The sequence below is a fragment of the Puma concolor genome, chromosome D2, assembly GCF_028749965.1.
Source record: "Puma concolor isolate L17-30 chromosome D2, mPumCon1.1.hap2, whole genome shotgun sequence".
NCBI lineage: Eukaryota > Metazoa > Chordata > Mammalia > Carnivora > Felidae > Puma > Puma concolor.
The window spans coordinates 30,559,176-30,575,392 of record NC_141677.1 but is presented as its reverse complement, the minus strand read 5'-3'; the positions used below and the strand labels follow the sequence as shown (position 1 = coordinate 30,575,392).

Below are 16,217 nucleotides of genomic sequence, written 5' to 3'. Positions count from 1 at the left end.
ACAAGCATAGTAATTGTGTAATTTGTAGGGCCCCAAAGAAAGAGCAATCTGCTTTAGCAATATTTCTTTGACAGAGGTGATGGGGTGGAGTGGAAGCTTAATAGGTGGTTAGGGAGAGTAGAAACCGAGGTTCAGTGGGAAGCTCTGAGAAGGCCGAACTGATTTGGCGGGAGATGGTGCAATTTCAGAGGTTCCTGGAAAGAGCAGTGAGGAACCAAAGGTTGTTTCTGGAAAGGATTCATCTGAGCTAGGGCAATTACAAGTCAATGGACGGGGAGAGCTTTCTGAGGTGGGTTTTGGTGGGATCTTCTTCCTGGCCACGCTTTCCTTCTTCCATCAGAACAGAAGAGGCCTGGTAAGCGAGGCCGGGAGGAGGGTCTTGGGTGAGGCTGTACGGGGGAGGTGGCGAGCGTGGGTGACTCCCACTCGTGGCGCGGGCCCAGGCCCCGCCCCTGGTGTACGCCATCAGCCCGCGCCGCGCCGCTTGGTGTTATTCCGTCCCGCCCGCGCGGCGGTCGGTGCTCTGTCACCGCCCGCTCTGGTCATGTCTCCAGCCAGTGGCTTGTAAATTGGCGACCCGACTTCCCGTCGCGGCCCTGGTCCTGATGGCGGCGGCGGCGGCCCTGGCAGCGGCCGATCCCCCTCCCGCGATGCCGCAAGCGGCGGGAGCCGGAGGGCCCACCGCCCGCCGGGACTTCTACTGGCTGCGCTCCTTTCTGGCCGGAGGTGGGTGTCAGCCGAGAGGAGCCGGCGCGCTCGGGTGGCAGGGCGGGATCCTGGGCAGATCCGGTGTTTGCGGCCGCGATGACATTCTTGGACTCTGGCTGCTTCAGTGCCCGGTCGGTTGTTTGCACTGACCTGTTGTAACTCTTTCTGATAACCACTTGACTAGTGACAACAGGATCCCGGGGAAGAAGGGCCTCGAGCGGTCTGGGAGCGGCTGGGGATGTGCACGGGCCGAACCAAGCACCCATTCTTCGGGGTGGGAAAGTAGGGGAAAGAGCGGAGTGCCAGGGTTTCAGTGAGACATGTTGGGCACCCTTTTCTTTTACAAAGACCATAAATGACCCATTGTAGAGTTGGATTTTGCTGTTTGCTTTAAAGAAAACAAATACTGGAGGTCAGCTTTTTAAAGATGATGAGGGAAATTGTGTAAAACTGTCTACAACCAAAACTGCTTCCAGTGATTCTAGTAAACTGCTCTATAGTTACATGATAGGTAGCTGGTGCAGCCCTTCTATCTCTGTTACTGTGAGGCCAGAAAGTTCATAATTGTCTCTCAGAAATTTCCTCTGCCTTACCATAAAGAAGTCTTTCAGTCACTGCCTTCTCTTATTTGATTGTCCGGGTTGTCAACACTTAATTACTTGTTAAGGCTGGGAATTTAAAAAATTCCACGTTATGAGGGCTTGTGGAAAGAATATCTGTAGGCAGCAGTAGTATTAATAATTTAATTATTTTGTTCTTCTGATAAAAACGACATTCATTCATTTATACCAGGAATATGAGTGCCTGCTGTGTGCCTGCTACATGGTCAGTGTATACCATGGAACAAAACAAAGCTCCTGGAGTTTACTTGATTGGGGATTTGAGGGGAGAAAGTAAGTTACATAGTATGTTAGAAGGTGATGAATGCAATGGGGAGAAGTTAAAGGAGAATGGGGCAAGGGAACGCAAAGCTGAGTGGGTGCAGTGTTAAATAGGACGGTCATAAGTCTCTTGGAGAGAATGACACTTGAGCGGACTTGAAGTGAGAGAGTTGAGCAAGTTGATGTCTGAAGAGGAGCATTTCAGGCCAGAAGGAAAGCCATGTAGCTGGAGCCAAGTGGTGTTGATGGGGGAAGGAGGTTAGAGGTAATGGGGAGGCAGAATGAAGAGCTTTGCAAGCAATTGTAAACATTCTGACTTTTAGGGGCGCCTGGGTGGCTCAGTCGGTTGGGCGTCCGACTTCAGCTCAGGTCATGATCTCACCGTCGGTGGGTTCAAGCCCCACGTTGGGCTCTGTGTTCACAGCTTGGGGCCTGGAGCCTGCTTTGGTTTCTGTGTCTCCCTCTCTCTGCCTCTCCCCTCTCGTGCTTTGTCTCTCTGTCTCTCAAAAATGAGGAAACATTAAAAAAAAAAAAAAGATTCCGACTTTTACTTGGAGTGAAGTAGGAACTGCCAAACTGTTTTCTAAAGTGTATTGATATTATCAGAGTTTGTGTCCTCTGTGTTTGTGTATGTGTGTGTGTGTGCTTTCCCTTTAAATAGGTGTTTAATGGTATCTAATTGTAGTTTTAATTTGCATTTGCCTGATAACGTATGATGCTTTTCATATTCTTTGGTCTCTTATTTGGTAAAGCGCTGCTTCAAATTTTTGGTAAGTGTGAATAACTTTGAAGATTGTATAGGAATTCTTGGTTCAAGTGATAAGAAAAAAATACCATTGGGCAAGTTATTTAGCCTCCCTGTGCCTCAGTTTCCACATCTTTTATTTTATTTTTTAAAGTACTTTATAATCTTTTTTTTTTTTTAATTTTTTTTTCAACGTTTATTTATTTTTGGGACAGAGAAAGACAGAGCATGAACGGGGGAGGGGCAGAGAGAGAGGGAGACACAGAATCGGAAACAGGCTCCAGGCTCCGAGCCATCAGCCCAGAGCCTGACGCGGGGCTCGAACTCACGGACCGCGAGATCGTGACCTGGTTGAAGTCGGACGCTTAACCGACTGCGCCACCCAGGCGCCCCTAATCTTTTTTTTTTAATACTTATTTATTTTTGAGAGAGAGACAGAATGCGAGTGGGTTAGGAGCAGAGAGAGAGGGAGACACAGAATCCAAAGCAGGCTCCAGGCTCTGACTGTCAGCACAGAGCCCGAAGCGGGGCTCGAATTCACGGGCCATGAGATCATGACCTGAGCCACCCAGGTGCCCCTGTTGCCACATCTTTTAAGTGGGAAAAGGATAGTACCTACCTCAGAAGATTGTAATGATTAAATGAGATAGTACCCATAAAAGCTTTGGCATAATGCCCTCAGTTAAATCTCTTAGCCTAGTACCTGGTATAAAGTAAACATTCAGTACTTGTTAACTGTTATTGTTGATTAGCAGCAGTGTTGGACAAATAACTTCATTTGCTCAAAAGGAGGATAAAAGCTTCATGACCTAACTCAATGGATTGTTGTGATGATCAACTGAGCTACAAAGTAATGTGATGAAATGAGTTAAGATACTATCAAAGAAAACTACTTATTGCACGCATTCCAAATTTTATAATAATGACTGAAAAGATAATATAACAAAATATTCTGAAACCAAACATACCCAAATGCAAAATATTTTTCATTTATCCTCAATTTGAGGCAGCCATGACTATTATTTTCATTAGTTAAGATAAGAGAAGCGTGTAATATATAAAGCTTATATGTGAATTTGAATACGATAGGCATTTTATTTTTAGATATCTCAGAGTATGGATTTTAATATTAGTTACATGCTAGGCTATTAAATAAATGAGTGATTTTGTCTTACATTTTAAAAAGTTTGTAAAGTAAGAGTCTATGTTCATTCATTAAACAAACATCTTTTGGGTGCCTATTATGTGCCAGGCCCTGTACTGGTCTTTGGGGATATAGTTGTAAAGGAGACCCACAAAATCCCAGTCCTTTTGTACCTTCTGGATCAAATATGCAATGGTGAAGAGCTTAAAGTAGTCACAAAAAGATACCAAAGAGTTTTAATCCATCATTTTATAATGATAACAGCCTATTTTATCAAGTGTTTACAACATGTAAGGTACTTTACAAAATTGTCTATTTGGGCTACTATACCAAAAATACCATAATTTAGATAGTTGGCTTATAAACAACATTTTTTCTTCCTTCCTTCCTTCCTTCCTTCCTTCCTTCCTTCCTTCCTTCCTTCCTTCCTTCCTTCCTTCCTTCCTTCCTATCAACCTGGAAGCTTCAGACATTTATTTCTCATAGTTCTGGAAGCCAGGAAAGCCAAATCATGGTATCAGCAGATTTGGTGTCTGTTAAGGACCTGCTTCCTCATAGAGGGCACCTTCTCACTGTGTTTTCACCTGGTGGAAGGGGCCAGGGATTTCTCTGGGCTTTTATTTTTTTTATTTTTTTAAAAATTTTGTTTAACGTTTTTTATTTATTTTTGAGACAGAGAGAGACAGAGCATGAACGGGGGAGGGTCAGAGAGAGGGAGACACAGAATCCAAAACAGGCCCCGGGCTCTGAGCTGTCAGCACAGAGCCCGACGCTGGGCTCGAACTCACAGACTGTGAGATCATGACCTGAGCCGAAGTCGGTTGCTCAACCGACTGAGCCACCCAGGCGCCCCTCTCTGGGCTTTTATAAGGGTATTAATCTCATTCACAAGGGCTCTACCCTCCGGACCTGATCAATTCCTAAAACCCCCATCTCTAAATACTATCACATTGGGAATTAGTTTTCAACATATGAACAATCTATAGTAAAGAGTCTATATATTATCATCTTATAAGCATGCAAGGAGGTAGGGCTGCCCTGGATTCTGACCTACACTAAAGCCCATGTATACACATTAGTGTCATCCATATGTCTCCACAGGGGCATGTGTTAGGGACCAAATACATAATTGCTAGATATATAAATGAATAACTGAATTTTATGGGTAAAAGTTGGTTGTTTCGGGGCGCCTGGGTGGCGCAGTCGGTTAAGCGTCCGACTTCAGCCAGGTCACGATCTCGCGGTCCGTGAGTTCGAGCCCCGCGTCGGGCTCTGGGCTGATGGCTCAGAGCCTGGAGCCTGTTTCCGATTCTGTGTCTCCCTCTCTCTCTGTCCCTCCCCCGTTCATGCTCTGTCTCTCTCTGTCCCAAAAATAAATAAACGTTGAAAAAAAAAATTAAAAAAAAAAGTTGGTTGTTTCAACGAAAGAGTCATCTAGAAGTAGAGGTTACTTGAAATAGAGCCTCACAGTTGGGTAAATACCTTCAAGTGTCTGTCTCCTTAACTACAGTTAGCAAGATTCCTAGTGTTCATCAGGTATTAGAGGGAAGATTTACACTCTCCGAATTTATTTTTAAGTCTGACATGCTCAATTATTAAGTTACAGGGAATGGGGGCCAATCATCTGCATATCCCTGCAACTGGGCAGTTCTACCCGTGGAGACCAAATTAGAAATCAGGAGGTGTGCTGGCTGAATAAATAACGATTTCCATGTGGAAAGAAATAGTGTGCAATTTCATCCTGTTTAAAAATTTTTCAGGTATTGCTGGATGCTGTGCCAAAACAACAGTTGCTCCTTTGGATCGAGTAAAGGTTTTGTTACAAGCTCACAATCACCATTACAAACATTTAGGTGAGTTAATGGATGCTAAAGATAAAAAATGAACGAAAACATTATCCATCTACTGGGTTGGTTTCCATTTGTGAATTAGTGGAAAGAGGATGCAAAAGGGAATTCAAGTTTGGGAGCAAATTTTGCATGAGATTTATCTCTTACCTACTTTAAACTTTTCACTTGCAATTAGTGGTTATATATATTATCAATTTAAGGGTACTGATATTCTGTAAAGCAAAATCTTAGAATCCTTGAAGTAAGTACTATTTGTTTATTGGGATTAACAAGTCACATCTTTTCCAGACACATGTAACTGCTCGATCTGATTTTTATTTTTATTATTATTTTTTTCAACATGATTTTTTTTTTTCATTTTAGAGAGAGAGCAAGAGTGAGTGGGGGAGAGAGGCAGAGAGAGAGAGGGAGAGAGAATCTTAAGCAGGCTCCATGCTTAGTGCAGAGTACAATGTGGGCTTGATCCCACAGCCCTGTGATCATAACCTCAGCCAAAACCAAGAGTCAGAGGCTGAGCCACCCAGGTGACCCTCAACCTGATTTTTAAAAAAATATCCAATTATTGATGGAAGTAAAGTTTATTCCTTTATTTATTATTTTTTATTTTAAAGTAATCTACACCCAATGTGGGACTTGAACTCATAACCTCAAGATCAAGAGTTGCAGGCTGTACTGACTGAGTCAGAGAGGCAACCATATTCCTTTAAACACCCAGTTAAACAAGCTCCTAGAGGGGCGCCTGGGTGGCTCAGTCGGTTAAACGTCCGACTTCAGCTCAGGTCACCATCTCATGGTTTGTGAGTTCGAGCCCCACGTCGGGCTCTGGGCTGATGGCTCAGAGCCTGGAGCCTGTTTCCGTTTCTGTGTCTCCCTCTCTCTCTGCCCTTCCCCCGTTCATGCTCTGTCTCTCTCTGTCTCAAAAATAAATAAACGTTAAAAAAAAAAAAAAAAAAACCAAGCTCCTAGAAATCTTAGTGCAAATAAAATTCAATGCAGTTAGTATGGATAAACTTCAATTATTAAAGAATATCAAGCTCTTGTTTGTTCCTTACAAATATAAAAATCAACCATTTAATTAACATGGATACTCTAATATATCATTGGTGGGAGTAGGAATTTTTTTATAGCCTTTCTGGAAGGTGTTTTGGTAATATGCATCAAAAATCTTGAAAAGATACATATTCTTTCACCGTGCAATTCTAGTTCTAGGAAGTTATTGTCAGAAACTAATCAGAAATATACTCAGGGGCACCTGGGTGGCTCAGTTGGTTGGGCGTCCTGCTTCAGCTTGGGTCATGATCTCATGGTTTGTGGGTTTGAGCCCCACGTCGGGCTCTGTGCTGACAGCTCAGAGCCTCAAATCTGCTTTGGATTCTGTGTCTCCCCTGTCTCTCTGCCCTCCTCCACTTGCATTCTGTCTCTCTCTCAGAAATAAATGTTAAAAAAAAAAAAGAAAAATATGCTCAAAGATGTGGGACACCTGGGTGACTCAGTGGGTTGAGTGCTAGAGTCTTGATTTCGGCTCAGGTCACGATCCTAAGTTGGTGGGATTGAGCCATGTGTCAGGCTCTGTGCTGAGCATGGAGCCTGCTTAAGATTCTCTCTCTCCCTCTGCTTTTCTCCTGCTTGTGTGCGCTCATGCTCTCTCTCAAATAAAATAAAAAAAATTTTTTTTAAGAAGGAAATATGAGGCACCTGGGTGGCTCAGTCAGTTAAGTGTCCGACTTCGGCTCAGGTCATGACCTCAGGGTTCATGAGTTTGAGTCCTGCATTATGTTCTCTGCTGTCAGCACAGAGCCCTCTTTGGATCCTCTGCCCTCCTCTCTTTCTGCCCCTACCCTGCTCATGCTCTCACCCTCTCTTGAAAATAAATAAACATTAAAAAAAAAAAGAAATGTGCTAGGGGCGCCTGGGTGGCGCAGTCGGTTAAGCGTCCGACTTCAGCCAGGTCACGATCTCACGGTCCGTGAGTTCGAGCCCCGCGTCGGGCTCTGGGCTGATGGCTCGGAGCCTGGAGCCTGTCTCCGATTCTGTGTCTCCCTCTCTCTCTGCCCCTCCCCCGTTCATGCTCTGTCTCTCTCTGTCCCAAAAATAAACGTTGAAAAAAAAAATTAAAAAAAAAAAGAAATGTGCTCAAAGACATATATACAAGGATGAAAACATCATTTATGTTAGTAAAACAAAAAACAAACCCCAAAATGTTCAATAATAGGGAATTGGTTAAGTTTAAATAAGTGTTATTTAAATAAATAAATTCATATTGTAGACTATTTTCCAATCACACAAAAACTGTAAAAAGAATATTAATTGGGGGTACCTGGCTGGCTCTTCTTCTTCTTTTTTTTTTTTTTTTAAGTAAACTCTATGTCCAGCGTGGTACTGGAGCTCACAACCCAAGATCAAGAGTGGCAAGCCCTACAGGCTGAGCCAGCCAGGTGCCATAAGCATGTGACTCTTGATTTCAAGGTTGTGAGTTCCAGCCTCACATTGGGCTTAGAGCTTAACTTTATTTTTTATTTTTATTTTTTATATGAAGTTGTTATTTTATTTTATTTTATTTTATTTTATTTTATTTTATTTATTTATTTTTTTAATTTAAGTAATCTCTACACCACATAGGGCTTGAACTCAGCCCAAGATCAAGAATGCATGCTCTTCTGATTGAGCCAGCCAGGCATCCCTAGAGCTTCCTTAAAAAAAAAAAACAACTAGGGGCGCCTGGGTGGCGCAGTCGGTTAAGCGTCCGACTTCAGCCAGGTCACGATCTCGCGGTCCGTGAGTTTGAGCCCCGCGTCGGGCTCTGGGCTGATGGCTCAGAGCCTGGAGCCTGTTTCCGATTCTGTGTCTCCCTCTCTCTCTCTGCCCCTCCCCTGTTCATGCTCTGTCTCTCTCTGTCCCAAAAATAAATAAACGTTGAAAAAAATTTAAAAAAAAAAAAAACAAACAAAAAAACAACTATATGTATATGTATATGTATCTAGATCTAGATCTGTATATCTATATATTGTCTAGAAACAATGTTCATAATGTATTAGATAAATGAAAACATATTACAGGGGCTCCTGGGTGGCTCAGTGGTTAAACATCTAACTTCAGCTTAGGTCATGATCTCAGTTTGTGGGTTCAAGCCCACGTTAGGCTCTTTGCTGACAACTCAGAGCCTGGACCCTGCTTCAGATTCGGTCTCCCTTTCTCTCTCTGCTTCTCCCCCACTTGTGCTTTGTCTCTCTGTCTTTCAAAAATAAATAAACATTTTTAAAAATTTAAAAAAAGAACATATTACAAAATGGTTTAATCATATTGCATTTTATATAAATATATTCTTAGACAAAGGCTAGAAATAAAAACATTAACTGGTTAATTTTCTTATTAATTTATTTAATAAATACTTTGGTGAAATTTTAAGGAAATTTCTTCCCCTAAGCTAATATTAATACATGTTGAACATATATTACTTTTTCAGGTAGAGGGGAAAAGACTTAAAAGAAAAAGAATTAATGTGGACAGAGACCAAGAAAGAAATTAGGTCGAGGCAACTAACTCATACCACTTCATGCTTTATAGGTTCATGCTTTGGTAGATAGGAATGATGTGTGCTCTGTATGACTTATGCAGCATTAGTGTACAAGGAACGTGTTCTAACGTGTTCTACCGAGTGAATGAGTCCGTTGTTTTTTCCATAACATATAGAGTTATCAAATCACAGTTGTAAACCTAAACTAATGTAACATTGTGTCAACTGTCTTCAATTAAAAAAGAAAAGAATCGGGATGCCTGGGTGGCCCCAGTTGGTTAGCATCCAACTCTTGATTTTGGTTCATGTCATGATCTCAGGATTCATGGGTTCAAGCTCTGCGTCAGGCTGTGCACTAACAGTGCGAGATTCTGTCTCTTTCTCTCAAATAAATAAATAAATAAATAAACAAACATAAAAAAGTGAATAAATTGTTTTTCCAATTGTGTTTTTAAAATGTGATTTTTCTTAAAAGGGGTAATGGATATTTATGTTGTATATAAACTATAGCTCATTTTCTTTTTGTTTTTTTAAGTTTACTTATTTTGAGAGAGGGGGAGAGAAACAGAGCATGTGAGCAGCAGGGAAGGGGCAGAGAGAGAGGGAGTGAGGGAGAATCCCAAGCAGGCTCCGTACTGCCAGTGCCAAGCTTGACATGGGGCTCGACCCCACAAACTCTGAGGTCATGACCTGAGTCGAAATCAAGAATCCGAAATCAATGGCTCAGTTAGTTAAGCGTCCGACTTCAGCTCAGGTCATCATCTCAGGGTTGGTGAGTTTTAGCCCCGCATTGGGCTCTGTGCTGACAACTCAGAGCCTGGAGTCTGCTTTAGATTCTGTGTCTCCCTCTCTCTCTGACCCTCCCCTGCTCGTGCTCTGTCTCTCAAAAACAAATATTTGAAAATAAATAAGTAAGTAAGTAAATAAATAAATAAATAAATAAATAAATAAAGGTAGATGAGTCATAATAGGATTCTTTAAAAATTTTTACTTTTAATTTTACTGCTTTTATTTATTTTTTTGCAAAAGGAATTTCTATTTCTTTTATTTATTTTTATTGACTTCTCCTCTCTTTTTTTTTCTTTTTTTAATATATGAAATTTATTGTCAAATTGGTTTCCATACAACACCCAGTGCTCATCCCAAAAGATGCCCCTTCAATACCCATCACCTTCCTTTCATTTTATTTTAATTTATTTATCTTTATTTTTTAATATAATTTATTGTCAAATTGGCTAACATACAGTGTGTACACAGTGTGCTCTCGGTTTTGGGGGTAGAGTCCCTTGATTCATTGCCTACATACAACACCCAGTGCTCATCCCAACAGTGCTCTCCTCGGTGCCCATCACCATTTTCCCCTCTCCCTCACCCTCCATCAACTCTCAGTTTGTTCTCTGTATTTAAGAGTCTCTTATGGTTTGCCTCCCTCCCTCTCTATTTGTAACTATTTTTTTCCCTTCCCTTACCCCATGATCTTCTGTTAAGTTTCTCAAGCTCCACATATGAGTGAAAACACATGATATCTATCTTCTCTGACTGACTTATTTCACTTAGGATAATACCCTCCAGTTCCATCCATGTTGCTGCAAATGGCATGATTTTATTCTTTCTCCTTGCCAAGTAGTATTCCACTGTATATATAAACCACATCTTCTTTATCCATTCATTAGTTGATGGACATTTAGGCCCCTTCCATAATTTGGCTGTTGGTGAAAGTGCTGCTATAAACATTGGGGTACATGTGCCCTATGAAATAGCACTCCTGTATCCTTTGGATAAATTCTGAGTAGTACTATTTCTGGGTCGTAGGGTAGTTCTATTTTTAATTTTTTGAGGAACCTCCACACTGTTTTCCAGAGCGGCTGCACTAGTTTGCATTCCCACCAACAGTGCAAGCGGGTTCCGTTTCTCCATAACCACGCCAGCATCTGTTGTTTCCTGAGTTGTTTAATTTTAGTCACTCTGGCCAGTGTGAGGTGGTATCTCAGTGTGGTTTCGATTTGTATTTCCCTGATGATGAGTCACGTTGAGCATCTTTTCATGTGTCTGTTGGCCATCTGGATGTCTCCTTTGGAAAAGTGTCTATTCATGTCTTCTGCCCCCTTTTGTTCACTGGACTATCTGGTTTTTGGGTGTTGAGTTTGGTAAATTCTTTATAGATTTTGGATACTAACCCTTTATCTGATATGTCATTTGCAAATATCTTTTCCTATTCCATCAGTTGCCTTTTAGTTTTGTTGTTTCCTTTGCAGCTTTTTATCTTGATGAGGTCCCAGTTCATTTTTGCTTTTAATTCCCTTGACTTGGGAGATGTGTCGAACAAGAAATTGCTGCGGCTGAGGTCAAAGAGGTTGTTGCCTGTTTTCTCCTCTCGGGTTTCGATGGTTTCCTGTCTCACATTTAGGTCGTTCATCCATTTTGAGTTTATTTTTGTGTATGGTGTAAGAAGTGGTCTAATTTCATCCTTCTGCATGTTGCTGTCCAGTTCTCCCAGCATCATTTGTTTTTTTTTTTATTATTTTTTTTAATGTTTATTTATTTTTGAGAGAGACTGAGACAGAGCTTGAGCAGGGGAGGGGCAGAGAGAGAGAGGGAGACACAGAATCCAAAGCAGGCTCCAGGCTCTGAGCTGTCAGCACAGAGCCCGACGTGGGGCTTGAACCCACGGACCGTGAGATCATGACCTGAGCCAAAGACGGACGCTCAACCTCCTGAGCCACCCAGGTGCCCCTCCCAGCATCATTTGTTAAAGAGACTGTCTTTTTTCCATTGGATATTGTTTCCTGCTTTGTCAAAGATTAGTTGGCCATACTTTTGTGGGTCCAATTTTGGAGTCTCTATTCTGTTCCACTGGGTCTGTGTGTCTGTTTTTATGCCAGTACCATGCTGTCTTGATGATTACAGCTTTGTAGTAGAGGCTAAAGTCTGGGATTGTGATGCCTCCCGCTTTGGTCTTCTTCTTCAGTATTACTTTGGCTATTTGGTGTCTTCGGTGTCTTCTGTGGTTCTATACAAATTTTAGAATTGTAGTTCTAAAAGAAAGCTGGTGCAATTTTGATTGGGATTGCATTGAATGTGTAGATAGCTTTGGGTAGTATTGACATTTTAACAATATTTATTCTGTCAATCCATGAGCCTGGAATGTTTTTCCATTTCTTTGTATCTTCTTCAATTTCGTTCATAAGCTTTCTATAGTTTTCAGCATTGGTTTTACATCTTTGGATAGGTTTAGGTATTTTATGGTTCTGGGTGCAGTTGTAAATGGGATCGATTTCTTGAATTCTCTTTCTTTTGCTTCATTATTGGTGTATGGAAGTGCAACTGGTTTCTGTACATTGATTTTGTATCCTGTGACTTTGCTGAATTCATGTATCAGTTCTAGCAGCTTTTTGGTGGAGTCTTTCACGTTTTCCATGTAGAGTATCATGTCATCTGTGAAGAGTGAAAGTTTGACTTCTTTGCCAATTTTTTTTTTTTTAATTTTTTTTTCAACGTTTATTTATTTTTGGGACAGAGAGAGACAGAGCATGAACGGGGGAGGGGCAGAGAGAGAGGGAGACACAGAATCGGAAACAGGCTCCAGGCTCTGAGCCATCAGCCCAGAGCCCGACGCGGGGCTCGAACTCCCGGACCGCGAGATCGTGACCTGGCTGAAGTCGGACACTTAACCGACTGCGCCACCCAGGTGCCCCTTCTTTGCCAATTTTGATGTCTTTTATTTCATTTTGTCTGATTGCTGATACTAGGACTTCCAACACTATGTTAAACAACAGTGGTGAGAGTGGACATCCCTGTCGTGTTCCTGATCTTAGGGGGAAAGCTCTCAGTTTTTTCCCATTGAGGATGATATTAGCTGTGGGCTTTTCATAAATGGCTTTTATAATGTTTAAGTATGTTCTTTCTATCCTGACTTTCTTGAGGGTTTTTATTAAGAAAGCATACTGCCAAATGCTTTTTCTGTATCTATTGACAGGATTATATGGTTCTCACCTTTCTTTTATTAATGTGATGTATCACATTGGTTGATTTGCAAATATTGAACCAGCCCTGCAGCCCAGGAGTGAATCCCACTTGATCATGGTGAATAATTCTTTTTATATGCTGTTGAATTTGATTTGCTAGTATCTTGTTGAGAATGTTTGCATCCATGTTCATCGGGGATATTGGCCTGTAATTCTCCTTTTTTGTGGGATCTTTGTCTGGTTTGGGAATGAAGGTAATGCTGGCTTCATAGAATGAGTCCGGAAGCTTTCCTTCTATTTCTATTTTTTGAGACAGCTTGAGAAGGATAACTATTAACTCTGTTTTAAACGTCTGGTAGGATGCCCCTCCCCCGTTCATGCTCTGTCTCTCTCTGTCCCAAAAATAAATAAATGTTGAAAAAAAATTTAAAAAGAAAAAAAAAAGGGGGCGCCTGGGTGGCACAGTCGGTTAAGCGTCCGACTTCAGCCAGGTCACGATCTCGCGGTCTGTGAGTTCGAGCCCCGCGTCGGGCTCTGGGCTGACGGCTCAGAGCCTGGAGCCTGTTTCCGATTCTGTGTCTCCCTCTCTCTCTGCCCCTCCCCCGTTCATGCTCTGTCTCTCTCTGTCCCAAAAATAAATAAATGTTGAAAAAAAATTAAAAAAAAAAATAAATGTCTGGTAGGATTCCCCTGGGAAGTCATCTGGCCCAAGACTCTTATTTGTTGGGAGATTTTTGATAACTGATTCAATTCTTCACTAGTTATGGGTCTATTCAAATTTTCTGTTTCTTCCTGTTTGAGTTTTGGTAATGTGTGGGTGTCTAGGAATTTGTCCATTTCTTCCAGGTTGTCCAGTTTGTTGGCATATAATTTTTCATAGTATTCTCTGATAATTGTTATTTATTTATTTATAAAAAATAAAAATAGGTAGATGAGTCATAATAGGATTCTTTAAAAATTTTTACTTTTAATTTCATTGCTTTTAAAATTTTTATTTTTAGTTTTTTGAATGTGTGATGTTTTCACAAGTTTATAATTCAACATGTATAAAAACATCTTGTTCCCTCCCTTATTTCTTCCTTGGAATTAACATTTTTACCAGTTACTTCCATTTCCTTTCAGAACTAATGTATATATACACAAGCATATGCTATATTTTACCAAATGTTAGTTCCTTCTAATCCTAGCTTGATAAAATAGGTAAAGATGCAGGGAAGGATTTAAATAACACAAGCTTGATATAAAAGGTACACAGAGAACTTTGTACCCCCCTACAGAGAATAGTCTTTCCAAACATGCTTGTAAATTTGTAAGAATTGGCCCAGTGTTATACCATAAAGTAAAAATATGCCAAAGTAAAAATAGTACAGGCTATAGGTTAAAGGAGAAAAACAACACTATAATCATCTCAGTGTATATTTAAAAGCCATTTGAAAACATACAACATTCATTCTCACTCTTCCTTTCTCTGTTATTTTGTTTTAGGTAAGAGTTTTGTAAAAAGCATATGTTAGATATGGACTTTTGACAGAATTTGAGGATCTTTGGCTTTTAATAGTGGAATTTCTGTATTTCTGTTATTTTTTGTTTTGGGTTTTTTTTTTTGTGATCACTGATTTTTTTCACTCACCATCATAATGTTTTGTTTATTGCGTTTTCTTGTATTCCATCCTCCCCAGCAACCTCCCCCACTTTGTTTTCTGGATTTCGTTTTTTGAAATTGCTATATCTATTTCACTTCTACTAGTAGTTTCTGTTAAAATCTGTTTTAACACACTATTTGTGGTAATTAAAGAGTTTTGAAGACTAATGTAGAAAACATATGTGGACCCACACAGAGATTCAGAAATAAACATTACTGGTACATTTGAAACCTCTACTTCTCCCTCATCAACAGCCTTCCTGTCTCTACAAGGTAGCTATTGTTCTAAATTTGATTATCCTTAAACTGTTACGAACACATTTGAAACAAATTAAACAGGGCTTAACCTTTGCCCCTTCTTTTGGCAAGAGGGCGTCTTTAAGAACAATTTTTTTGGGTGTGGGGAAGTATATTTAGTTTAATATTTCATGTGCTTGGGAAGAATTTTACATACATATTATATATTATATATATATAGGTATATATAATATATATAATATAGAATTCTTTTTAATAAACTATTAGTTCATTTAGATATCTACTTATTAAAAAATGCTTTTAGGACATCTTTTTTTAATGTTAATAAGTACCTACAACTTTAATTTGCAGGAAGAGATCAAAGGGTTATTTGCATTCTAAAAATTCAAAATGATTTATTTTTATATTTGATCAAATTTTTGTTTGAAAAATTTGGAAAAGAACCTGAATTTAAGTAGTTTAATAATACAAGGAATGATGTGTTTATGAGAAGTCTGTACAACAAATAGGACTAGTATTGACATTAATAGAGTAAATTATATATATATATATTTATATATATATATATAAATATATATATATATTTATAAATGTACAGGATCAGAACTCAGGCCTTTGTTTATCACTCTTCCTAATTAAAGTGTTCTAAAAATGAAAATTGCCCCCAAATTTAAATAGTTATAATAGGTAGTTTTGAAATTTTTTTCTTTTATTTAGCAGTTTCCTTATATAAACAAACCACACATGTATCTAGGTCAGTCTGGGAAACCTTCCTTCATCCTTTCAGAGTCAACCACCTGCAGTGTAATATCTGGTCATTGAATATATTTCTGTTAGATTTTCTAAATTGCTGTAAAATAATATAATTTGTGATAATTATAATCTACTTTACTACAATTTATAGCTGTTTTTGCTATAATATGTTTTATATTTTTATATGAGGTATGTTTATGTAATTTGGACTTAAATATTTTAAGTAAGTTTAACCATTAAACATAAATTACAGCTCATTTAATTCCTCATGCAAAATTGTATCATGAATGATAATATAGTAATCTTTTCTGTGATTGTCATGAAAATTTGAATTTAGTTTTCTCTGTTTTAATAGTATTTTTCTTCTAAACATTTTTCTAAAAATAGGAGTATTTTCTGCATTGCGTGCTGTTCCCCAAAAGGAAGGATACCTTGGATTGTATAAAGGGAATGGTGCAATGATGATTCGAATCTTTCCCTATGGTGCAATCCAGTTTATGGCATTTGAGCATTATAAAACGGTATTTGAACTTTTATCTTGTTTTCCTTTTGTGTTTGAATATCATACTTAGTTGACAGGCATTTGCTTTGGCCTTTAAAGTTACTTTGGATGAATGGGTAAAGTAATGCCTTTTTGAAGGAAGAAGACTTGTGATAGTTTAAATTTTTTTTTAATGTTTACTTATTTTTGAGAGAGAGAGACAGAGCATAAGTGGGGGAGGAGCAAGAGAGAGAGGGAGACACAGAATCAGAAGTA

At 39.6% G+C, this 16,217-nt stretch overlaps 1 protein-coding gene across 2 annotated transcripts in view; it reads left to right on the top strand.

Annotated features, from left to right (window-relative positions):
* Positions 1-479: 479 nt before the first annotated feature.
* Positions 480-16,217, top strand: part of SLC25A16 (solute carrier family 25 member 16) — a 53,903-nt gene continuing 38,165 nt past the window's right edge. The window contains exons 1-3 of one of the 2 annotated variants that reach the window (XM_025917706.2): positions 480-726; positions 5,239-5,331; positions 15,848-15,981. In XM_025917706.2, coding sequence (XP_025773491.1) covers positions 606-726; positions 5,239-5,331; positions 15,848-15,981 — 348 coding nt within the window. In that variant the 5' untranslated portion in view covers positions 480-605. The remainder of the gene's footprint in view (positions 727-5,238; positions 5,332-15,847; positions 15,982-16,217) is intronic. The other variant, XM_086679878.1, reaches the window with a different exon arrangement.